General features: G+C 46.3%; 2 protein-coding genes across 2 annotated transcripts in view; both read left to right on the top strand.

The window, feature by feature from the left end:
* Positions 1-1,252: 1,252 nt before the first annotated feature.
* Positions 1,253-3,307, top strand: LOC124672512. The gene is made up of 7 exons (XM_047208732.1): positions 1,253-1,518; positions 1,611-1,794; positions 1,884-2,103; positions 2,216-2,370; positions 2,473-2,532; positions 2,637-2,727; positions 3,147-3,307. The coding sequence occupies exons 1-6, from the start codon at positions 1,253-1,255 to the stop codon at positions 2,694-2,696; spliced, it is 945 nt and encodes a 314-aa protein (XP_047064688.1). The 3' UTR covers positions 2,697-2,727; positions 3,147-3,307.
* A 19,501-nt stretch (positions 3,308-22,808) lies between these two features.
* The window catches only part of LOC124672511 (alpha-L-fucosidase 2-like), an 11,556-nt gene continuing 8,385 nt past the window's right edge, over positions 22,809-25,979 (top strand). Inside the window, exons 1-4 of the mRNA XM_047208731.1 lie at positions 22,809-22,974; positions 23,181-23,380; positions 24,005-24,855; positions 25,211-25,343. Coding sequence (XP_047064687.1) covers positions 22,809-22,974; positions 23,181-23,380; positions 24,005-24,855; positions 25,211-25,343 — 1,350 coding nt within the window. The remainder of the gene's footprint in view (positions 22,975-23,180; positions 23,381-24,004; positions 24,856-25,210; positions 25,344-25,979) is intronic.

The following is a 25,979-nucleotide window of genomic DNA, read 5'->3' as shown; positions in this document are numbered from 1 at the left end:
TCCGCCGATACGGGCAGGCCCGAATACGGGGTCTGCTAGATGGCCCAAAATGCCCGCACCCTCTATCCCGCCGGAATTATACGGGGTGCGCGCGTTTTGAGGACCTGCTAGACATGCTCTTATAGGTTTATTGTCCTTCTCTGTTCCACTTAGAATAGGCATTGACGAACATGTTCTTCAGTTGTTCTTTTGAGCATCTGCATGAGACAGTTAATCACAAAGAGGAAATATGTTCAATGCAAACAGTAGATACACATCCATCATGAACTGGAGCACTATGTGAGTATATGACTCATCGGGCTAATCGTGGCATGCATATGCTCCTAGTTTGGACTAAAGAGAGCAAGAGTCAACACAATGTAAAGGCCAAAAAAAAAAAATACGAGTTTGAGATGAAGAAAGAATGCACATACTGATTGGGGTAATCTGCGGCGGTATGTGCACGCACGTGATGACTATCATGGTACTGGCTCCCAGGCTCCCAGGCTCCGGCGTAGAGATCTCAGGCCACATCTAGCTGGAAGAGAAGGTTGTGCTCGGGCTGGACCTCGAGATGGATTGAATCCTTCGCCGTGTGCCCGTGTCTCCTTCCTGCCTAGTCCAGGACTCCTGGTGAAGAGGTGATCCGGCATGGGTAGCTGATCCCTGGTTCCCGGCTGGGATGAGTACGGCGTTGTTCAAGTGCGGCCGGTCGCATGGTTGCAGGCGTGCGGGCGAGGGGAAGGGCTAGCGGGAGTGCGTGCGCGATCACGGGCCAGTGCGGGCGAGGGTTGAGGCCGCCCTGGTCGTCCGTGCAGGCTGAATTGTCAGGTCAGCGTGGCGCCGCACCGCAACAGACCTCGAGATGGTCCAGGCCATGGTGGTTGCGGCCGGAGATGCCATGGCAGGAACTGCGGTAGACGACGCGGGCGGCGTGCAGATGGGAGGGGAGGCGTCCGTGTCTTGTAGGTGGGTTGACCGAGGGATAGTTTTGATTACGCGTTTTTCGCGAGGCACGGTTTGCGGGCGGACGAAGGGAGTCAGACGAAGGCGAGCGAGGTACCTCCTGACGACGGAACACTCTCATATTCTTTTTAGGTAGTAGAGATATAGTAGAGATTGTACTGAGAAGCTTGGATCCGATCTACCATTATGGTGACAGTCTGGCCGAGTCAGGAAGGGATTCGAATTCCGATCGGGCACGTCAGGGAAAATAAGTAGATGCTCTCTCTCCTACATAGTGAATCGCAGACGCAAGCCCAAAATCAGCGACATGATGCCCTCTCACCACGACGATGACTGCAGCAGCAGCCTCGGTCCGCCCTCCCCCGCCGCCGCCATGGATTTGCCTGACGAGGAGGCTTGTTCTTGGGACACCGACCACGTGGTGGCCTGGAGAGACGCCGACTTGCCCACAACCGTTTTCGTTAGGACCGACCGCTCTGGAGCCTTCCACGCCTACCCTGCTCTCGGCGGGCCGTTTCACAGCCTCCACCAAGTTCAAACCGCCGTCGACCTCCATGCTCGCGGCACCGCCAGGTAACAAGAAAAATGGAAGATTGTCTTTTTTTCCCCTACGTTATCTATTCATTCATCCTATTCCTATGGATGCTCTGCTCCAAAATCACCAGGGCCCAGCTGGAGCGGAGGAGCGCGCTGGACAAACTCTCACGCAAGGAACGCGCTATCCGCGAGTTCCTCTACTACCCAGATGGCACGACGAGGGTTCGCACGATGAGGCTCGTTGCCGACTTGGAGCGCGACAAGGTGCGAAGGCTGGCCGAGGCTTTGCTCGACAAGCACAACGACGCCGAGGTTCGTCCACTCGCTCCCCGGGTCGTTAGTGATGCCTTCCCTGTGCACTGCGACACTCGTGATCCAACCCACGCCTGATCTTGCTACAGGGCCATGCTTACGAGCTCCAAGACGTCGTGCATTGGCAGTCGATCTGCGAAGGCAAAGCTAAGTGGTACTACCATCTCAACATCACAGTGAGGACTAAACCAGCAGCTGATCCTGAGACGGGCAGCGGCGATCTCTTCTTCGCCGAAGTCTCGCGTGTCCCTGGAGATGTCCTAGGATACTTCCTCAGCTGCTTCTATAGGGTTCAACCTGACGGCGATGGTATTTCTTAAATCATGCATTTTTTTGACACTCATTCAGCTATCCTTAACATGCATGTGCGAGGCTACCTGAAATCCAAATGACGAACCTTGCCCCTTGTGTCTCGTTTCAGATAACGAAGGCCGTTGCCATGGTTGTGAAAACAATGGAAGCGTCGATATGAAGCACCCACACGCTGATTTGTACACCGGCGGTCACCGGAACGTACGTTTCCCGCGTGGATTTGGTCCTAGCAACGAGATGCAATTGCACGGCTCCAAGAGCGATGTATGGTGCTCTGTATACTAACAGGTCCCTCCTCTTTCATGGTTGCATTTTGTTGCTGCATGAATGTTAACTATGTGTTATTCCATTTCTCATTTTTTCCAGCCAGCAGAGGAGGCGGACATGATAAAAGCCGAGGAGGATAGGATAAGAGCTACCTTCGATGTAATGACGCATAAATATCCTGGGAAAGAACCATTATGTAGCACTAACTTGGTATTTTACCACTTGACTAATTGTTTCTTGTATTGTCTTGCCATCTTCTGTAGTACCTTGACGATGAGGAGTATCTGGAAAATTTACGCTGCAAACGTCGTTCGATTAGGTAACTTCCAAGCATCATATGACATCAACATTCAGGTTCGAATCCCGGTCTCCTTCAGTTTCTTACCAGTTATGCTTCCCTCAAGTTTACACTGTACGTGAAGTTTTTTTAGATGTTTAGTGTAAAAATAGTTGAAAGCTGGAAGGTACCTAACCCTCGTGTTTTTCGAGTCATGAGGCTGATTTTAGGTGATCTCTTTGTGAGAAAAATTGATGATTGTTCGTGACTAAATCTGTTTGGTATCTATATTTCGTGTTTAAAACTTTTTTCAAAGGGAAAAACCATGCCATAGGTATTGGTTGGTGCACGAAGTTTCATTTTGCTATGTTTGTTTGTGCCATGTCCATGATTAATCTTGTTTTTGCATGTTTCTGTCAAAGATGATTCCGTACAACCGTGTAAATATTAGAGTTGTGTGTTCCTTACCAGTTGTTTCATTGCTGTCATTTTATAGGAGGATGAAGAATTGACCATAGAAGACTAGATAGTCAAGAGTGAAGAGTGAAGATGTCCCTGCTTATTATCAGTTACTAGATGATACCCCGCGCGTTGCAGCGGAAACTCGTAGCGCCAAATGTTATATAGCCTAAAAGTAAAAAAAAAACTTTACAAACGATTTTTTTTTTTTGTGTACGACCCGTATGCCATTGTTAGTATTGAGTCTCTTTTCATGTAGCAACTCAACCCAAGGGGGTCATTTACCACTTTGGTACAACTGTTAGATAAATTTAATCGTACATGTAGCACGACTCTAAATTTTTTGCATCCTCGATGTGGAGTGATGTATGAACATATGATTCATAAATAATCATGAATGAACCAAACATAATTAAATCTGAGCATATTCTTTCTATTTTTGTACACAAAAACAAAGTTGAAAACCCCAGCCATGCCTTTTCTAGCTTCTCTTGCTCCTGTATCTTCCGACATATTGTTGTCCTCCCTCCTTATTCTCAATGGAACTGGAAATTGCAGCATAACATATATGTTGATCTGCTGGCATATATCAGTCTATACTCCTGAAAGAGGAGATAAAAATATTACAATAGATCTTAAATGCAATCAATTAATAAACATATATAATTAACCGCACGTTTAGTTTTCCTTTGTATCATAGGGAAAATAAATGTGTTGGTGACCTCTGACCAGCAATCAACTTAAGACACTGGTGGAAAAAGGGCCTTTGGTCGCGGTTCGCAACTGCCATTAGTCGCGTTTGCGCAACCGCGACCAAAGTAGCGCGACTAAAGGCCCCCCCTTTAGTCGCGGTTCCTTACGAACCGCGACTAAAGGCCCGTCCACGTGGGCGCCAGGCGACCGTCGGGGCGGAGGCCCTTTAGTCGCGGTTCTACTGGCCGACCGCGACTAAAGGCCGCCGCAGGTTTAGGGTTTTAGGCCCCCCCTAAACCTGCCCCCCTAAACCTGTTTTCTGTTTAATTTGTATTGTTTTATTTCTTTTGTGCTTTATTTGTAATTTTGAAGGAGTTTCACATATTCTACGGTACTACATACATGCATGCATATGAATGTACAATTTCAAACAAATTTGAAATTAGAACCAAAAAGAATTCAAGAGGAATATACAATATATATTCAATATCATCGGATGACCATATACAAGTTTGAACAAGTTTCCATACATAATTTAATGCATGTATAGTTCTACGTCCTCTACGTAGTGTTGTCCTGTAGGATCGATGACTTCCCTCGCGAACCATCCAGCTAGTTCCTCCTCGAAGTGGTCGGAAGCGAGCTTCGGACTAAGCGTCTTCCGGAGGTTATTCCTCTTGATGTTGATCTCATCCGACTCGGTCCCGCTCATTGGTGTATCTCCGGATCCTCTCACAAACATAGTATCCACATAGATTGGTCCCCGGTGGCTGAATATCCCCGGTCGTCCGCACTGCCCTTTTAAAATGTAGCTCTTTTTTGAATTCACCGACCTTTTCATCTACGAACCGTCTCCAAACCCTACGAGGCAAAGAAAATTAAATGAACAAGAGAGTTATTAATTAGTTACTTGATATTAGGAAATGATGAACGAAATAGGCCGATCGATATAGAGCGCAAATGAATGAAAACAATTACTTTTGCATCATTTTTCTCATGTCGGCCCAAAGCGCCGCATCCATATTCGGAGAGTCGTGGACGAGAACCGTGGAGGTGTGAAATTGAATTACCATCGGAATCCGAGTGGAACCTCGCGGACACGATACATGCACAGTCATGCATATATAACTCATCGATTAGCCACATACCATGCATGAAGTAAACAAAAGAGAATGTGCTCAAGACAGAAACACTCACCCAAAATGGTAAGGAAATAGAATATCACTTTTGAGTTCCTGTTTTCTAAGAAACCGCCACAGGTCTTCCTCCACGTCGGCGGGGTGGTGTTCTAACACATATGAATTAACGATGTGTGGGTCAATGAACCCAACATCATGGATGTTCCTTATTTGCATTTCCCGCTTCTTCATTCCGCATAATAGCGTACACAACAAGATAGTTAGGACAATATATAGTGCAGGCAATGAACGAGATGGGGTAGAAATTAATAAATCACTTACGGAACGTAGCAACTGATGATAGATTTGTCGAGGTCGCGCAGATTGAACAGCTGGAACAATTCACTCCGATGAATTGTTATATAGTAATGTTTGAAGTGATGCTCATGTCTAACTTCCGCATAAATATAGTCTTTGGCGTTTTTAAGTTTTATGTAACTCTTGTACCAATTTAGCGAGACCTTTCATTTGTCGAGGTAGATCCTCTTCCTGCGCAGGCTCGACGAGAGGGCCATTCTTCACATATGTAAATACTACGTCCTTCATTGGCGCCTCATCAAGGCCTAACGAGTGCACGAAGAGTGATACCTAAGGTGGCCGCTTGTTCTCCGGCACTCGTTACGAGTCAATCCATGTGTTGCCGCAGCTGCTATGATATCGGGGGCATCCGGACCGTCGGCTTGCACTATGAGCGGGGCGATCGATTGTTTACTTTGTTCCCCGAGCTGGGCAACTTCTTTCCCCTTTCTAATTTTTTCTCGGCCTCCTCCAAGGCTTTCTTCTCCTCGCTTCTCCGCCAACTCTTGGTTCCTCTTGAACGCGAGTGCTTGCCTACGAAGTTCACGTGCATAGTCGTCGAGCAGATTCTTTGCGGCTTGGGACGGTGTGTTCAAAAATGACTTAGCCCACTTCTTTTGCTCATCAGAAAATACTGGCTTGGGCTCGCCCTCTATTTTCTTCTTGCAGCTCGCCTTCCATTTCTCTAAATCAGCAGCCGCGCCCGCCTCGACTTCCTCGGCACTACATTCCCAAGGCCTCGTGGGGAGAGGCTTCAGTGATACCTCCGGTACCTTTGTTTTCTTAGGTACGTAAGGGTCCGGGTTAATAATCCAGGACTGCTGCTTCTGCTTCTTCGCCGGAGGTGGATTGGGGGCGGCGTCTGCTTACCCGCCCGGGGCGGACTAGGGGGCGGCGGCTGCTACCCGCCGGAGGTGAATTGGGGGCGGCGTCGGCCCTCGTGAAGGAGGTGTAGGTGAAGCACCACCACCACCACCGCCACCGCCGCCACCACCACCACCGTAGGGGGTGGACTTGTTGGCGCCTCGCCCGGAAACTTGATAAACTTCTTCTGCCATAGAATGAACTGGCGCTTGACATCTCCAAGTCTTGTCGCCCCTTCGGGTGTAGCAATGTCAATGTCCGGGTCCTCAAACCCTTGGACTATGTCCTCCACCGTGACACGAGCATAGCCATCTTGAATGGGGTTGTTGTGGTGGAGTGCTCCAGGTGGTAAAGCACCGCCGATGGCTACCTTCATGGACATGTTCCCGATAGGATAATACGGATGACATGCTTTCATCTCCTTTATATTGTCCACGGGGTAGCGAGGAGGCTCCGGTGCAGTAATTTCGACCACCAGAGGCTCCGGTGCAGTAATTTCGATCGTCGGTGCACCAGCCGATGGGGCCTCCGTGGAAGCCACGCTGCTTCTCCGCGGCGGGCTTCCGAGATCCAATGGATGATCTTCATGCTGCGCCCGAGCTGCATCTCTTTCGGCTACTAGTACACTCACGGTTTTCTTCATGACATCCATTTCCGATGCCAACCGCGCCACAACATCTGCTTCCCGATCCATCTTTCTCTTACGGCTTCACGTAACCGTACGGGTCATCGTTCGGGGAACCCTATTTTCCACGGAATGTGCCCCATGCCTCGTACACGTCCTCCGTGTTCGGGATTCCCGAGGGCTTTTGTCGTGGCGTCGTTCTCTCCGTTGAACTTGATCCTCCCTCTTGAGCATCCCTCATTGCCTCAATAAGCTTTTGGGTGGGTGTAATTATTTTGCCCTGGTAAACACACTCCCTGTCTCCGGGTTCAGCCGATCCCCCATGCCCGTACCACCAGCTTTTGGCCCTTGGGTCCCATCCCTCCGTACACGGACGGATTCCTCGCGCCCTCGGCTCGTTCTCCATCTTCTCCCACCTAGGCTGCCAAAAGCGATACCCTCCTGGCCCCATTTTATGATTGTACTCCTTCTTGGCCGCATTATCCTTATTTTTTTCGATATTTCAAGGAACTGCTCCGATTTCTTTTGCTTCACAAATTCTGGCCAATCATGTTGCAGTTTCTCATATTGTCCTTTGAAATCCGGAGTCTTGCCCGGCTTGACAAAGTCATGGGCTAGATTTTGCTTGTATTTCCGGAATGCGTTGGCCATCCTAGAAAGAGCGAACTGTTTGACTAGCTTGCACCTCTCCTTGTTTTCCGCAATCTTGTTACCCTCCTCATCGTATTTGCGGTATTCCGGAGGTAGAACGAAATGTTCCATAAGCTTTTTGAAGCAATCTTTTTTTGTTCTCTTATCGACAAAAGTGAAACCAACACGTGCCTTCTTTGGCTCATTCCACTCCTGGACGGTGACCGAGACGTTGTCTCTAACAACGGCTCCGCATTGGCTGACAAACTTGGTGGCGTTCTTGCTTGGGCTCCAGCGGCCTGCCGGTTGCTTCCTCGACAACATCGATGGTGCATGTTTCTCCTGCTTTCATCGTCTTGGTTGCGCCACGCTTTGACGATGACGTACTCGATTGTTTCGACGATCCGGCCGAGGGCTAAAATAAGAAAGAGAGGCGCGCGCGTTAGTACACACATATTTATTCAAATCAGTGAGTTTGTATCACCAGAGGCTCAATGTATATATATATATACCTCGGCGCCGGAGGTGGTTGCTACTTCCAATTGAAGATCGTCGTTTATCGACGTTTCTTCGGCACCATCTTGCTGACCATGCCCTTCATCTTCACCCTCAAAGTTCAGATAAGAAGAGATATCATCTTCTTCTTGTCCGGTCGGCACATATAGAACATCGCCTTTTATGATGCCGAAGATATGTTCTTCGACGTCCGGATCATAGTTGTCCATAATCGGGTCAGCTCTATCGTCCGCCATATGTCGATCCTGAAAACATGTAGTAAAAACAAATTAATTGTGTATATGCCAGCATTATCACATCTCTTCTACATATAAAGAGAGAGGGCGACCAGGGAGGCGAGAGGGGGGACGCGTGTATTAGATGTGTATATGCGGTCGATCGACCTCGCCTCGCAGTGACCGCGTGACCGAGAGACCGATGGCGGTGGCGAAAGGGCGGTGGCGGTGGCGGTGGCGGTGCCGGTCCTCTCTCTCGTAAAAAAACAAAAAAACCCGCGCGTATACGGAGGGGGAGGCGAGGGCCTCGCAGCCCCCTCCGTATACACGCGGGGTCGGTGGCGAAAGGGCGGCGGTGGCGAAAGGGCAGTGGCGGTGCCGTGTGTTCTCCTGTCCCCATTACCCCATCCCTGTTTGCTGTGGCTGTGCGGTGGTGGGATTGGCCGACTAGTCCGTCGTTAGCATATATATGCATGCTGCAACCCACCGGACTTCTTTCGTGTCATGGGATTGCCCGTCTCCTCTAACATGTACCAATTTACAAAACTTTACATATTGTGATGAAACAACAAGTTAATTCGTTTTTTGTTGGTTCATCAAACATGTTTATTTGGTTCACCCACTTTAGTTACATATTGTGATGAAACAACAAGTTACATATTGTGATGAAACAACAAGTTTATTTGGTTCACCCACTTTAGTCAAATTTTAGTTTTTTAGTCAAATTTTAGTTTACAATTTTAATTAACAACAAGTTAATTCATTTAAGTCAATTTTTAGTTTTTTTTACAAAATCTTTTTAAGTCAAATTTTAGTTTACAATTTTAATTAGCAAAAACAAAAAAAACAAAAAAAAATGAGATCGGGGCGCCGTACGTGTGTATCGGCGCGCCCGCGCGCCCTCTCTCTCCGCGGCGGTGGGAGGCGGCGGTTCGAGCGGCCGGCGCACGCGCGCGGTGGCCGTGTGTCTGCGGCGGCGGCGTGTGTGCAGCGACGTGTGTGCGGCGGCGCGTGCGTGCGGCGCGCGGAGATTGAGGCGGCCGGAGAGTTCGCGCGGCGCGGCGGAGTCGACGACGTACGGGCCGGGGCGCCGGGGGCAGCGAGGTCGCTCGAGGGCGGCGGCGGCTGCGGTCGTTGATGGCGGCGGGCGAGGGCGGCGACGTGCGAAGGGCGCGGGGGCAGCTCGACGGCGTCGGCGAGCGAGCGAGCGAGGGCGGCGACGTGCGGAGAAGCTTCACGGATCGACGGAGAAGACGAAGACCGAACCGCCGTCCGCGGCGCGCGGTATTTATACCCGTATTTATACCGTCGGGGCTTTAGTCGCGGTTGAGTCACCAACCGCGACTAAAGGTAGCCTTTAGTCGCGGTTGGTGACCCCAACCGCGACTAAAGCCTTTTTCGCCCCTTTTGCGGTTCCGCGGAAAATGACCTTTAGTCGCGGTTGGCCCGGCCAACCGCGACTAAAGGCTTTTTCGAAATTATTTCGTTTCAAAAATGTTTAGAGTACATATAATATATCAAAAAATTCATAAACATAAAACTAATTCAATTCAAAATGTTAAAAATACAAATTATATATCAAAAAATTAAGAAAAATAAAACTAATTCATTTCAAAAATGTTTAGAATACATATAATATATCAAAAAATTCATAAAAATAAAACTAATTCAATTCAAAATTTTAAAATACAAATAATACATCAATAAATTCAGAAAAATAAAACTAATTCAATTCAAAATGTTAAAACTACAAATTATATATCAAAAAATTAAGAAAAATAAAACTAATTCATTTCAAAAATGTTTACAATACATATAATATATCAAAAAATTCATAAAAATAAAACTAATTCAATTCAAAATTTTAAAAATACAAATAATACATCAATAAATTCAGAAAAATAAAACTAATTCAATTCAAAATGTTAAAAATACAAATTATATATCAAAAAATTAATAAAAATAAAACTAATTCATTTCAAAAATGTTTAGAATACATATAATATATCAAAAAATTCATAAAAATAAAACTAATTCAATTCAAAATTTTAAAAATACAAATAATACATCAATAAATTTAGAAAAATAAAACTAATTCAATTCAAAATGTTAAAAATACAAATTATATATCAAAAAATTAAGAAAAATAAAACTAATTCATTTCAAAAATGTTTACAATACATATAATATATCAAAAAATTCATAAAAATAAAACTAATTCAATTCAAAATTTTAAAAATACAAATAATACATCAAAAAATTCAGAAAAATAAAACTAATTCAATTCAGAATGTTAAAAATACAAATTATATATCAAAAAATCAAAAAATAAAACTAATTCAATTCAAATTCTTAAAAATACAAATAATATATCAAAAAAATCAGAAAAATTCTTCCCGCCACTTTCTTCCCGCCACTTTCTTCCCGCCACTTTCTTCCCGCCTCTTTCTTCCCGCCACTTTCTTTCCGCCTCTTTCTTCCCGCCACTTTCTTCCCGCCTCTTTCTTCCCGCCTCCTGTCTTCCCGGCTCCCATTTTTCCCGCCATTTGTCACTACATATAGGTAGCCCGGCTTGGCCGACATTATCACATCTCTACAATCTCTCATCACTCTCTCATGGCTTCCACCGCACCCACTCTAACCTACCGGCGAGGTGGAGGAGCTTTGCGCCTCGAACTACCCTTGCCCACCAGGGCTACCGCGTCCTGCCGGGCCGGAGCCTAAGCGCCGGCGGCGTGCCGGTCCCTCCCGTCCCTCGGAGTGCTGCGCGTCGGGCGGCCATCACGAACCACTACTACCTCGACCTCACGCCGGAGCGACGGATGAATCCCCGGCGGCATCCCGATACCGACATACTTGGGACGCCTTCTTCATCAATCGGCGTGAGAGGGCGCTCGCCGGGTATGAGGAGGACGGTCCGCCTCCTGGAAACTTCCACGAGGCCGGTCGTCGGCTATGGTGGTACGGCCGGACTGCGCGGAGCGTCATGGACTACATCACGGCCGGCGATATCCCCGCTCGCGCTACCCTAAGTTCGAGCCACGAGCGCCGCCCGGCGACGGCCGACGACGAGCGGCGGCGACGACGCCGGCAACTTAGAAGGCGACGACTACCGGTACAACGGCGGCGGCTATGAAGACTACGAGTATGCATATTATACGCCTAGGCGGGAGTATGACTAAATCACTCCAAATTTCATGTATGCAGGAGTATGACTTAGTCACTCCAAATTTCCTGTATGCAGGAGTATGACTAAATCACTCCAAATTTCATGTATGCAGGAGTATGACTTAGTCACTCCGAATTTCCTGTATGCAGGAGTATGACTTAGTCACTCAAAATTTCATGTATGCAGGAGTATGACTTAGTCACTCCAAATTTCCTGTATGCAGGAGTATGACTTAGTCACTCCAAATTTCATGTATCATCGGTGCTATCTCGAGTCAATTGAATCATTCGAAAATGGACACCAAACACATCACGGGTAATATAATTCACATGATCCATTCAACAAAGTTTGGTACAATAAATTATTACACATCATTTCTTTCCTTGTGTCCCTGCTTGCTTACGATTGTGCCGTATCCATGGAGCATCCTCATCATTTAACTTAATGCTTGGGTCGGTGTTCACTTTGAAGGGCGGAATTTCAGCAAACATATTATAATCTTCGGCATGTCTGTCTTGTCCTCCACTCCCACGATGTTTCTTTTCCCTGAAAGAACAATGTGGCGCTTTGGATCATCGCATGATGTACTGGATCGTTTTCTTATCTTTCCGTTTCCTCGGTTTGCTACTCATGTCCTTCACATAGAAAACCTGAGCGACATCTTTCGCTAGGACGAATGGTTCGTCAAGGTAACCAAGATTGTTGAAATCCACCATTGTCATTCCGTATTGCTTGGTCCACCTTTACCCCACCTCCTGTTAGCTTGAACCATTTGCACCGGAACAAAGGGACCCTAAAGGAGGGTCCATAGTCAAGTTCCCATATCTCCTCTATGTAACCATAATATGTGACCTTTTGCCCATTCTCGGTTGCTTGCATCAAAGCGGACACCACTGTTTTGGTTGGTGCTCTTTTTATCTTGGGCGATCGTGTAAAATGTATTCCCATTTATCTCGTACCCTTGGAAAGTCGTTATAGTCGAAGATGGTGTCTTGGCCAACATGTACGGCTGATCTACAACATGTTCGTCACTCATTAAATGTTTTCTCAACCAATCGCCGAAAGTCTCCATGTGAGCCTTCCTAATCCGAGGATTCGGGCTTCCCGGGGGTTGTCCGAGCGTAAAATATTCTTGTGTTTCTCAAAGTACGGAGCCACCAAGCTGGAATTGGTCGGAAGCTGTGTGGTGTGCTTCGGTCGAGAGAATGGCCGTCCATACATATCGTTGATTTCCTTCCGATCGTGCCTTTTCCACTTAGTCTCCCCTCGTGCCGCGATCGAGGAAGACCAATCGGCTTAAGGTCAGGAACAAAGTCAACACAAAACTCAATTACCTCCTCATTTCCATAGCCCTTGGCGATGCTTCCTTCGGCCTAGCACGGTTACGAACATATTTCTTTAATATTCCCATGAACCTCTCGAAGGGAACATATTGTGTAGAAATACGGGACCGAGAATGGAAATCTCATCGACTAGGTGAACCGGGAGGTGCGTCATAATATTGAAGAAGGATGGCGGGAACACCAACTCGAGCCGACAAGACATTGGATCACATCGTTACGTAACCGTGGTAGAACTTCGGATTGATTACCTTCGAGAGATTGCATTGAGGAATGCACATAGCTTCACAATGGCTACTCGAACATTTTCCGGCGGAGCCCCTCAAAGCAATCGGAAGCAATTGCGTCATAATCACGTGGCGGTCGTGAGACTTTAGGTTTTGGAACTTTTTCTCCGCCATGTTTATTATTCCCTTTATATTGGACGAGAATCCGGACGGGACCTTCATACTGCTCGGGCATTCAAAAAGATGACCTTCTCTTCTTTGGTGAGATCGTAGGCGGCACGACCTTGAAACCGTTCGGATGCCGGTCATCGGGGTCTTTCAAAATTTCTTTGGTCCTGCCGTGCTTCCTTTGTATCATTTGACTTCCCATACACGCCCAAGAAGCTTAGGAGGTTCACGCAAATATTCTTCGTAACGTGCATCACGTCGATTGCGAGCGGACTTCTAGGACTTTCCAATATTCTAGCTCCCAGAATATAGATTTCTTCTTCCACATGGCTGCGTGCCCGTCGGCTCCCTTCGGAAGCTGATTGTCCGCTGGGACCCTTTCCAAAGATGACTTTCAAATCCTTGACCATATCAAATACCTCGGCACCGGTGTGTTCCGCGAGCTTCGGCCGGTGATGCTGCCTTGCCGTTGTAATGCTTGCCTTTCTTTCTTCTTGGATGACCTTTCGGAAGAAATCGACGATGCCCAAGGTACACGTTCTTCTTACAATTTGGCAAATGTACACTTTCGGTCTCATGTAAGCGGTGCGTGCATGCATTGTATCCCTTATTTGACGGTCCGAAAGGTTACTAAGAGCCAGGCCAATCGTTGATGGTTACGAAAAGCAACGCTCGTAGGTCAAATTCCTCTTCTTTGTGCTCATCCCACACACGGACACCGGGTCTGCCCCACAGCTGTAAAAGTTCATCAACTAATGGCCTTAGGTACACATCGATGTCGTTGCCGGGTTGCTTCGGACCTTGGATGAGCAACGGCATCATAATGAACTTCCGCTTCATGCACAACCAAGGAGGAAGGTTGTAGATGCATAGAGTCACGGGCCGAGTGCTATGGCTGGAGCTCTGCTCGCCAAAAGGATTCATGCCATCCGTACTTAGACCAAATCTTATGTTCCTTGCGTCGGCTGCAAAATCTTTGAACTCTCGTCGATCTTTCTCCATTGCGTTCCATCTGCGGGGTGTCTCAACTCCCCATCCGACTTACGGTCCTCTTTGTGCCATCGCAATAACTTGGCATGCTCTTTGTTCCTGAACAGACGTTTCAACCGTGGTATTATAGGAGCATACCACATCACCTTGGCGGGAACCCTCTTCCTGGGTTTCTGGCCCTCAACATCGTCACCAGGGTCATCGCCTCTCGATCTTATAACGCAATGCGGTGCATACCGGGCATTCATTCAAATTCTCGTATTCACCGCGGTAGAGGATGCGATCGTTGATGCATGCATGTATCTTCAGAACCTCTAAACCTAGAGGGCGAGACAACCTTCTTTGCTTCGTACGTACTGGCGGGCAACTCGTTATTCTTTGGAAACATATTCTTCAACATTTTCAGCAAGTTTTCAAATGCCGAGTCAGCTACACCTGCTGTGCATTCCATTTCAGCAAATCCAGTGTGCAGCCCTGACTTTTTCGAGACCATCATCGCATCCGGGTACGGCGCCTTCCTGTGATCCTCTAACATGCGATCCAAATTCTCCCTCTCCTTTTCGGTTTACGCAGCGTCTCCGTGCATCAGCAATGGTCCGACCAAGATCATCAACGGGATCATCACGTGCCTCTTCTTCACCTTCCCCTTCACCTTCAGCATCCTCCATGAAAGTATCACCGAAATGAGCAAGATAGCTTTCATCGATGAAATCATCCCCTTCTTCATCTTCTTCCATTATAACCCCTCTTTCTCCATGCTTGGTCCAACAATTATAGCTTGGCATGAAACCGTGCCGAAGCAGGTGCATGTGAACATCTCTTGAGGAAGAGTAACCCTTCCGATTCTTACGGTTAACACATGGACAGATAACAAAACCCCCCTGCTTGTTCGCATTAGCCACTACGAGGAAATCTTTCAAACCCGTCTCGAACTCGCCGGAGAGTCGGTTACCGTACATCCATTGCCGATTCATCTGCATTATTATAATATAAAATATATAATTAACCATCATGCATTTGTTAAACTAACTAGCTACAAACAATATAAATTAAACAATGAACTACACACACATGCATATTGTATCAATGACACATCAAAGGTTCAAGTTGCTAACGCGATCGAGGAGGAAAAAATAAATGAGAAAGCTCAAGTGTGGCTCCAACACTTCATATCATGTTTGTTTCATGCTCTTGGGGCATTTCATCAAACACCTTATGTGCATAAGAGGAACCAAAAGCAAACCTAACACTCACTTGTGAAGTTTGTGAAGAGAATGGCTCCAAATGGCTAAGTGTTGGCTCCAAATGGCTGGATGGGTATATATAGGGGAGGGGCTTTAGTCCCGGTTGGCCTGCCAACCGCGACTAAAGGCCTTCGAGCACCTTTAGTCGCGGTTGGCCCGGCCAACCGCGACTAAAGCCCCCCACGTGCACCAGCTGGCCACCGTGCGCCCTGGGCCCATGCCTTTGGTCGCGGTTCGCCACACGAACCGCGACTAAAGACCCCATTAGTCGCGGTTCCTTTACCTTCGCGACTTATGGGGCTTCCCGGAAGCCTGTTTTTCTACCAGTGAGAGTAACACCAATAAGTTGGAACAAAAGTGTGAGGAGTGCCATAGATCTGTACATTTCTTGCATCACTGCCTTGTTAATTTTGATGCTGCCATATTTCACAATTTGAGATGACAAATACTTTAAGATCTGAAAAAAAGGATTGATATGAAAAATGATTGTTGCAAAATTAATTTTCGACAAGCGAGGCTCAATTATAGGGACTATTTTACTTTGTTTACGCGGTTGCATGATTAATTTGCCAGCTCAGTGCACCAATTTTTTAAAAAATCCAAAATCAAATTCAGCGAGCACACAAAAATGTGAGTACCATAGAACTATACATTTCTTGTACCGCTGCATTTTAAATTTGATGCAACACAATGCAAAATCTGACATGGTAACTGCTTTAATGAGAAGATGAAAAGTGAGACCCTGTCGCAGGAATATTTAAATACCTTGCTCTCTGCACCGAATTCTCAAATTCGTAATTTAGATGTACGGAGACATGAAAGGTAAGCTAAACTAATTGGAAGAACACCAAATTAGTTGATGAAATGGTAAGTCGGTGTCTAGCTAAAACAGAAGCCATGGAAGTAATCTGGATATACCGCAGGTGCCAATGAGCGAAAATAAATGCACTCTACATATCAAAGTATGCATGTTGTAGTGTAGACCGTAATATTTCAGTGGTACACATATTTGGATTAAGCGAGACAATCTGTATAGAAATCAAGAAAGAGAGAAACATTCATACCGACAAAAAATGGTTGACATGGACGACTGAGCGAGGTCAGATTGTACAAATCAGGGACCGACAACGTTCTTGGGCGGGACATGAGAGCCATTGGTATCACCTGCACAAAACTGGAATTCCGGCCGGTCATTTCTATCTCATGACAAAAAAAGAAGGCATGAATGATTCAAATCGCAAAAAGGTGGATGAACCTAGTAATTATTTCCTTAATAAAACTTAATCAAGCACAATATGGGTCAACTAATTCGAGAATATTTTGGTCTGTTAGTCCCATCTCTGTATTCAAGATATAGGATTATCCACTTATCTGATTTCTGGAGAACTACTCTGCTCGTTAACGCGCCACAGGGCTCCACGCCTCCATCACATATGTTCAGTTGAAGAATCCAATAATTGAGTTCATCCAGTGATTTGGGTCCCTACTTTAAAGATACGATTGTAAGCAAAGCCAGTGCATAGATAGAAGGAGGTGAATGGGATCATGGAACCTGCTCTTAGTTTACCTATGCGGAGACCGGCATCATCTCACGGACATGGAGGAGAATAAAAAGTGCTGGGAGTTGCACTGGCCCTTGCCATGATTCAGATCAAGATGGACAATAATAAGAGGATCCAATTAAATCCGGATCGGTTTGAGTGAGCAGGCACAATCCAATGAAAGTCCAACCAAAAATCGGGGAGATCCAAAACGTTGAGCTGCAGTAGGGCAATCGACAGACATGAGCGAGGAGTAACAAAAAAAATATAGGGGAAAGAAATTGTGGAGTGGTCAGCTACCATGCATTGTGGAGGCCGGTGGCGAGAGAATGACGTCCCGAGTAGGCAGCGTGGTGATTCTCCATGGCAGCACAGGTAGCTTTATAAGCATCGAGGGAGTTCATCCGAGCTGTTTCTTTCGTATTTACAGGGCTTTAATGGTTGATGAATAGTAGTGGGCTAGTAGTACATCGGGCAGTTTCACGAGCATTTGTGGCGAGAAGGCATTAGGTCGCAGCAGCGAGGAGCATTTGTATCATCAAGGCATAGGTTGTGGCGGCGGAGAGCACTACCAGGAAGACCAAGAGGATTTATCACGGCGTACTTTTTGCAGGACGAACGTGGAAGTGATGCCCCGTACAGACCATCTACGGGCGTCTAGCCCGTGTGGAGAAAAGGAACGGCCGACCCATGTGGAGAAAATAGGGGAGACGAATGGATCGGCGATAGACTCGACTCAATACACGCGACGCGAGGCAGTGCGGGCAAGGGATGCGACGCAACGCCAATAAATAGAGGATGACTTGGACGCATGAGAGTGCAGCAAAATGATGTAGTGGACTCCTATTTAGAGATAAAAAAATGTCAAGCTAATCAATGGCATGGTTTACTAATGACATGGCTGAACGAGAAATGACGTGGACCAATTAGAATGCTGCTGAGGTGTATAGCTTGCATGTTAAGAGAAATGGGATCACCTATTAAGAATAGAAAGATTTCCATTTATATCAGTAATTTGAACTGACTAGACACTGCGATTGATTGTTGTTGGTGAACTTGTTACTAAGTTGAGCGGTTCACTTATGTTATTGTTAACTATTACGATGTTTCCAGACTGTCATGTGACAACAAGATTCCAAGTCTTGTGCAATTTCTTGTGTTTTTACTATTATCTCTAGAATAGCTTATTCGCATACCGCAGGCTCAGATGCACACACAAACATCGCAGTCATAACTTTTCATATGTTCTGCTGCTGGGCACCCGTCCAGGAGTCCGAGCATCGCACAACAGATAGGTTGGTGCAGCCCCACATTGGAATCCTAGGTCTTGGCTTCCGCGGGAAGGATGAGGTAGCCATCCGTATACCATAGTTATACGGGCTGACCCCATATGTCGTCGACATATATATGGGTTGTCAAAGATATGTCAATTCCTAGTTTATGTGGGTCATGTTAATTGGCCAAATCTAACACTTGTTATTATATACCCTACATAAAGTTCAATCAATTTAACGCCTTCAGATTTACTTGGCCACTGTTCATGAGCCAATTTCTATGGGTTTTAACCATACATTAAATGCCACGTGCACGATTTGTTTGCTTTATATGGGTCAATATGAAGTCGTATTTGAAGTATTTTGTTGTTTTTGAATTTTCTTATTATTTGCTATACATGCCGATTAGTTTATTATCCCATATTTGTTTTTTTGATATCACATCTCTGATGAGGTTGCATATTGGTATACAAGCCCACTGCAATAAAATGCTCTTTTTCTGTAGCGGGGATATCAATGTGGCGATGCTAGCAACTTACACAATCACAAATGACAACACATTGAGTTCAGGGAAGGACGGTTTAAGTTTTGCACAGAGGGTGAACACTGGTGTTGGTTCTTGTTACAAAACCGCGCAATAAAAATAGATCAAATGAACTTGACACAAGGCTCAAATCACGAAATTGTTCGGTGGAAAGAGAGAGAGGGAATAGATCTTTCGATTGTGTGGATTCTCTCTCAAAACCGTTGGTTGAATCTCTCTAGATCAAGGAATTGAGGGAAAAGTTTGTTAGAGAGTATGAGATAATGAAGAACTTGATTTGGATCTCAGAATGATAGCAAAGGTGAGGATCCCCGAAATCATGGCTTTCCTTATAAAGGAAAACCGACTGTTTTTTTAAAAAAGTCGTGCAGAAAAAGGGCGGCCGGTATGACCGGCCCCCTGGCCCGATCATACCGGGTGGCGCTCCTGATAAAAAACAAAAGGCAGACCGGTATGACCGGCCTGAGGCCCGGTCACACCGGGATGAGCTCCTACGCGAAGTGATTGACTGGTCGGCATGACCAGCCTAAGGCCCAGTCATACGGCTAATGCTGATGCGTGAAAAAGAAATCTTAGCCGGTATGACCGGCCTGAGGCCCGGTCATACCGGGTTGCGCTCCTGAAGCAAATTGGGGAAGACCCGGTCATACCGGCCTGGTGCCCAGTATGACCGGCTGGGTAGCAGTTTTGACAAACAGAGAGAAAGAAGAGAGGGAATCAACTCGAAAAACATTTGAAAAGATTGTGTGAGAAGTGAAACAAAAGATAGACACAAGAGACAAGGTTTTTCGAAATAAAGGAATTGATTTGAGCCAAGTACCAAATGGAAGTTTTGATCCCCTCTTAATAGTGCGGGGTTCCTATACTCAATAAAACCAGAAAAGGAAGGACTACCATGTCAAGATCTTTCCGACTCCATCTTCGAGTCACATCGGCCTTCTTTTCCCTTTTTGCATCGTAACCCAACACCAAAGAGAGAAGATGACTTAACCTGTTGGTAAGCTCGATATAAATGGTTAGTCCCCTTGTATTCACCAATCACCAAAATAAAGATTAGGGACATAAATTCCCTTTCACGGGTTGTCCTTTCGTGTACTGTAATACTCCTCCTAATTATAGTGATACATCATCATGTGTTTCATGATTTTTTCCGTTTAGGTTTTCCACGTAAAAATCTATGTTCTTGTTTTTCGTTTAATCTACTTTTGTTGTGTGGTTTTGTAACAATTATGTTATCCTTTTAGGATGCGTGGTAGCTCCCGAGGTTTGGGCACGAGTATTGATGCATTGGAACAAACCAAAGTAGGCCCTAGAGGAAGACACCCCACTGATGCATTGATGGGTGGGTTGCACGGGGCCGAGGAAGGAGTGACATGATCTGTAAACCGCGATTACTCTAGTGTTTTAGTGTATTTGGAAACGTTGGACATGGTTTTCAACGCGGAGAGACTTGCCGCACAGACGGTCAAACAGATGACCTAATTTCGAGTTCAAGGTGTGGGACAAGGCGGATCTCTTCCGTGAGGAAATGTTCATCTTCCCACCCCCGATCTTCCTTTGGTTACTAGAACGAGAGTAGATTCAGGGTTGAGGAGTTGTCACCTCTTGTTGACAGCAAAGTAAGCACTTGCAAACGTTGTAAACTAGCCGCTTGACACCCCTTTTATGAAATGTGATATATCTTTTAGGATGTATTTTAGAAGAAAATAAGGAGAAAAGTTGTTTGATTAATTAACAGAGAACTTCACCTAAATTGTTACAGATACTCAGTTACCCACAAAACTGTTTCCGTGGAAAATGATGACATATTTCGGGAAACTTGTCAAGCTTTCACCATACTTTTTAGTCTAGGCATTGGTTATTCGTCTTTGAGGTGTAATAGCCAGCCACGTACAATGCCCAGAATGATTAGCTATATACATGTACATGGCCTACAACCTACATAATCATATCGATGTGTCGTGCACTCCACTCTCAGCTGTAACATGCATGATCGTCCGATAAGAAAGGTTAGCTGTCTCGCTAGATATACAATGATCTCAAGAAAGCGCTTCGGCAGCAATACTGTGACAACACAGAAATCAAAAGCCTACGACAGAAGCGTTGCGAGTGCGACATTACTTTTTTCACGGACATAGGGTGAAACCGTGAAAGGGAGTTTAAAAAAGAAATGGCTGAGAGGGAGTTTTTATGTTTATACTCACTTTTCCTCCGCCCTGAAAACCGTCCTGAAAAGTATGTCACAGATTTATCTAAATTTAAACGTATATATACACTAAATAGTGTCTAAACTCATGCTTCATTGACACATTATGCGATTTGATCATCAACAGTGCAAACAAAAGTGTGATATTTTATTAAAAAGATAACATGATAAGAGATCAGCTAGCCTCTGAAGATGTACAATGTACAATGTTCTTTTAGGTATCATACTATTTGTTTGCCAAAACGTCTTATATTATGAAACGTGAGTGAGTACATGATAGTGCTATACCTAATTGTTCTCCAGCATATATAAAACTATAAAGGAAAATGTTGTTGATCCCTCGGGGGAACGCGTCTCTCCCATCTTCTGCCTCCGCGCGACGACGCGTGTCCCTCGGTCCCACCTTATCATCTCTTGTTGCCTTATCTGTCCATTCATCCCAGATTCTTCCATCTCTATTTTCATCTCGTGTTCGCTCTCTGCATCGTCCAACTTCACCTCCACCTCGCAGAGCTCCTCTGCCTCGTCCACCTCCCAGAGCTCCTCAGCGTAGCCACCCGAAAAAGCCTATCTCGCCGCCCGCAACTCGCTCGTGTTGACCAGCGCCCCTTGCCACCTACAAGGCCGGTGCGGTCGGTTCGGGGCCGGCGACGGGGACCAAGTCACTGCTGCCGAGGTCAGTCACCGAGGAATCGTCGCTCCTCTCCATCAGGGCGTCCACTTGCTACATACCCGGGGCTCGTCCGCACATAGCTCGTCGAGGCTGTGGCCACCATGGATTATGTTGTAGAGGTGGGCGGTGGGAGGTCGTGTTGCTCGAAGAGGCGGACGCAGTTGCTCCTAGCGGTGGATGCGGTTGCTCCCTGGGGCCTCTAGCCTTGCTACAAAGGGCAACCGACTTTGCTACCATGCGGCGACGTCTTTGCTACCATGGCAGCGTTGGTACGAAGGGCGGCTAACCTTGCTACAAAGGGCAACCGACCTTGCTACAGCAGGCGACCAACCTTGCTACCATGGAGCGGTGGCGATGCTACTAGTAGATGCCAGTGTTGCTACAAAGGGCGCCATGCGTTGCTGCCATGGCGCGTCGAAGATGCTACACGCACACTGCCGACATCGCTACAAAGGGCGCCTGTGTTGCTACCACGGCGCGGCGGCGCTGCTACAAATGGTGTTCGATTTTGCTACAAGGGCCGACCACCGTTGCTACTTAGGCGTGGCGGCGCGCGCTACCCATGGCAGCGCGGCGTTGCGCAAGCGGCAACGATGTCAGAAGGGTGCGGTGGTACTGCAGGGGGCAACGGCGTTTCTGCTTCGGTGGACGACGATGATACTTCACCGGTGACGTCGCGTCAGCTTTCTCCGACGACCGCAGCGGCTGGCGAAGGGGATACGTGGCTCGGGGATAAGATGATGCATCAGTTCTCCGTGGCGGGGTTCTCTGGCGACGCATGCGACTAGGTTCTCCGGCGAGTGTTGTGGCTCAAGGGAGGAGCGCGGGCGGGGGAAGCAAGGGGCTCCACGGGCGCCACGTGTGGGGGTTCCAGGAGCTGCTGACCATGGCCGTGGGGTGTTTTTTTTTAATTTTAATGCTGTGTTGGCATTGATCCGGGGTGGACGGGTTCGATCAGCTCATCGGACGGCTGGCGACCCCGCGGATCTGGGGATGTCCCCAGGACGTTCAGTACGCGCCAACTATAAAAGGGCTGAGGTACATAATGTTTGCAGAAAATATTAAGGTTATATGACGCGAGGAGCATTATTGTGGCAAAACCAAACCGAAAGCCCAAAACGGAACGGAAGCCTTTCCGCTGCAGGGTATTTGTCCTCTCCGTTCCGTTGGCGCCAACTGCACCAAGAAACCAACTGCGAAAATGGAAGCTTGCGAGAAACCCCACGCACATGCTAAAGCATTCACTCTTTCCGCACGGCTCTCCCAAACTTGGTTTATCCTCCACGGCTGATGGCTCCTCCACCCATGGACGGCGACCGGATCCGGCCGATGGAGGATGGGGAGGAGCGGCCACTGAAGGTGGTGTTCGCTTCCCCGGCGGAGCACTTCACGGACGCGGCGCCGATCGGGAACGGCAGCCTCGGCGCCATGGTCTGGGGCGGCATCGCCTCCGAGAAGCTCCAACTCAACCGTAAGCATTCCTGCTGCTCGCGCTTTGCCCTGATCTCCCATCTCCGAGCTCTGTTCTCATTCTTGTTCGCGACGGATGTTCCGACGCGTCAGTTACCATAGTCCATAGGGTACTGGCTCGTAAGGGTTGCTCTCCGAAAGGCACCTGGAGGGAGTTCGACGAAATGCCCCAACCAAACTATGAATGTGCACTTCCCTTTTTGTTAGGAAGGCAGGCCAGCAAGGCTAGGAACCATAATGTCCCTTCTAATGTTCTTGCAGTTGATACTCTGTGGACCGGTGTGCCGGGAAATTATACCGACCCGAAAGCACCGGCTGCCCTCGCTGCGGTCAGGAAGTTCGTTGATGACAGACGGTTTGTTGATGCCACCAGCGCAGCGTCAGGCCTTTACGGTGGCCCGACAGAGGTATATACGGTCTGAGCTTGCCATATGGTGTTCTGTTTGGCATATCAGAGCATGCTATTGGTTCTTGTGTTGAAGCAAAGCCACGAGGCCTAACCTAGTAACATTTGGACCCTTGCTCGGATTATGATATGATGATGCATATCATTTGCTCATTAATAGCAAAAAATTTTTTATTAAAAGAGGTTGTCTTTAAGTTATTTTATTCTGTAATAATGTCAAATTTCATAGTCCTTCAGTTCTCGACATATGCATTTCTGAGCCTTTATTGTAACATGGCTTAAACATAATTTTATTGTCTTGTCTGCAAAAGAAATGTTGGAAGAAATCAATTTGAAACGTTATTGCTTGACTAACCTGATCTATAGTTGAACAGTAGCATAAGAATAGCATCATACCTGAAGAGCTTGAACCAGAATTATGATTGACTTTCGAGTTAAAGATTACAATGCCATCCAACGCTAGGGCTAGTTCTTCTGAGCAATGCACAATCTACAATTATGGCATGAATCATTGCAAGATGCAGCTACGCATCTGCAATAGAAGTTCATCGGCAATCACAAATAATTTTCTTAGGAGGTGCACTGGAGCACTATATCTTACGGTATCCTTGTTCTTGCTATGAAGGTCTACCAACCTCTTGGGGATATGAATCTGGAGTTTGGCACATCCAGTCAGGGGTATAGTTCCTACAAACGAGAGCTTGATTTACATACCGCGACCACGCTCATCACGTTCAACATTGGAGAAGTGCAGTACACTAGGGAGCACTTCTGCTCAAATCCACACCAGGTCATTGTCACCAGGATTTCCGCAAACAAATCAGGACATGTGTCCTTCACTTTATCATTAAATAGTAAATTAAACCACAGAGTTCGTGCAACGAATGCAAATGAGATTATCATGGAAGGCACCTGTCCAGTACAAAGACACGTTCTGCAGCAACATGAAGCCAATGATGCTACTGGTATCGGGTTTGCAGCTGTTCTTAGCCTGCAGATGGGCGGTGCTGCTGCAAAATCTGTAGTTTTGAATGATCAAAATTTGAGAATTGACAATGCAGATTGGGTACTTTTGCTTGTTACAGCTGCTTCCTCGTTCAATGGGCCTCTTGTGAATCCTTCAGACTCAAAATTAGATCCTGAATCAACAGCTCTGAGGACCTTGAATATGAGCAGGAATGTCACATTTGATCAGCTCAAAGCTGCTCATTTGAAAAACTATCAGGGTCTTTTTCACCGTGTTAGTTTGCGACTATCACAAGCACCAGCTATTGAAAAAACAAGCTTGAAAGAAGCTGATGAAGCCATCAAGACTACAGCAGAAAGAGTGAACAGTTTTAGAAGTAACGAAGATCCTTCTTTGGTTGAACTTCTATTCCAATATGGTCGATATCTTCTCATTTCGTGCTCTCGACCTGGAACACAGGTATCTAATCTGCAAGGAATTTGGAATCAAGATCTTGCACCTGCTTGGCAGTAAGTTTTTCTCTATAGTTCATGCATTGATATCGTTTTTGTTTATTTTACCTTTTCTGCTTGTTATGTATTAGGTGAGAACTACTTATTCGAGTACATACACTTACCGGCTTATTAATTAAAAAAATAAAGCAAATGGGAGATGGGCTAGAGGCCTGTATTTGTCTGGGGACACTTTCATTTCGTCGTGATGTCATTTTTTACTTGTGATCCGTTTTAGGCAGTGTTCGATTGTTTTGATTAGGGGAGAGTTTGGGGATTTAGTTCCAAATTCATAGTAATTCCTGGAATTCCCATTCTCCCTATCCAAAGAGGGCCTTAAGGATCAAATATTTATACAGCTTTAACTTTTCAGGTCTGCTCCTCACCTCAACATAAATCTACAGATGAATTACTGGCCAACGCTTCCTTGCAACCTTAGTGAATGCCAAGAACCACTAATTGAGTTCATAGCATCTCTTGCAGTTAACGGAGCTAAGACTGCAAAAGTAAGTTCTCTTGCTTTCTTATTTGACTTTTGTGAGACAGTGTGGTTACTACTTACTACACTACACATATGACAAATATGAGAATAGGTCAAAATTTGCTTGTCTGGGGTTCTAATACCATAGGGAGTTATACTGTGGAGTAGTTGCTTATATGGAACCAACAGATGCATGACCAACTTGGTAAAGTACGGCCATCATCTGAAGGGCATCATTGAATGCATTGTAACTTCCTAAACATTTTAATTTTCTTAGGTCCCTTGAAGGTTACCAGATCATGTAATTTCTCGCAGCGGCAGCAGCTAAACATACATGCACATACATGCACGAATATAAAATGAGAAAGATTGACTGTACTGATCTAATTTAGATGCATGATACTGTTAAGGTTCATGCACTAGCCACTTGAACCAAAAGTCCGAACTTATGGAAAGGGCTAGGCAATCTACTTATACACGTCAACACCCCCTCTCACGTGTGACGGGAAGACGAGAAGACAAGTCAACACGTGTAGAGAGGCAAAGAGGCAGCGCCGAGATCACACGGCAAGAGGCTGCGGGGAATTTAGAATAAATTGGGGATTTTAGAATAAATTGTGAAAGCCAGGATTTGAACTCGAGACCTAGGGCTCTGATACCA

Source organism: Lolium rigidum, chromosome 7 (genome assembly GCF_022539505.1).
Source record: "Lolium rigidum isolate FL_2022 chromosome 7, APGP_CSIRO_Lrig_0.1, whole genome shotgun sequence".
Lineage (NCBI taxonomy): Eukaryota > Viridiplantae > Streptophyta > Magnoliopsida > Poales > Poaceae > Lolium > Lolium rigidum.
Note: the sequence above shows the minus strand (reverse complement) of the source record. Positions and strands in the feature narration are given on the sequence as shown.

What these genes read in the sequence shown, in the direction of transcription:
- LOC124672512 (XM_047208732.1), top strand. Translation starts at nt 1,253, where the DNA reads ATGATGCCCTCTCACCACGACGATGACTGCAGCAGCAGCCTCGGTCCG. An exon ending in CATGCTCGCGGCACCGCCAG is followed by an intron (nt 1,519 to 1,610) that starts GTAACAAGAAAA and finishes CAAAATCACCAG; the next exon opens with GGCCCAGCTGGAGCGGAGGA. An exon ending in GGTTCAACCTGACGGCGATG is followed by an intron (nt 2,104 to 2,215) that starts GTATTTCTTAAA and finishes GTCTCGTTTCAG; the next exon opens with ATAACGAAGGCCGTTGCCAT.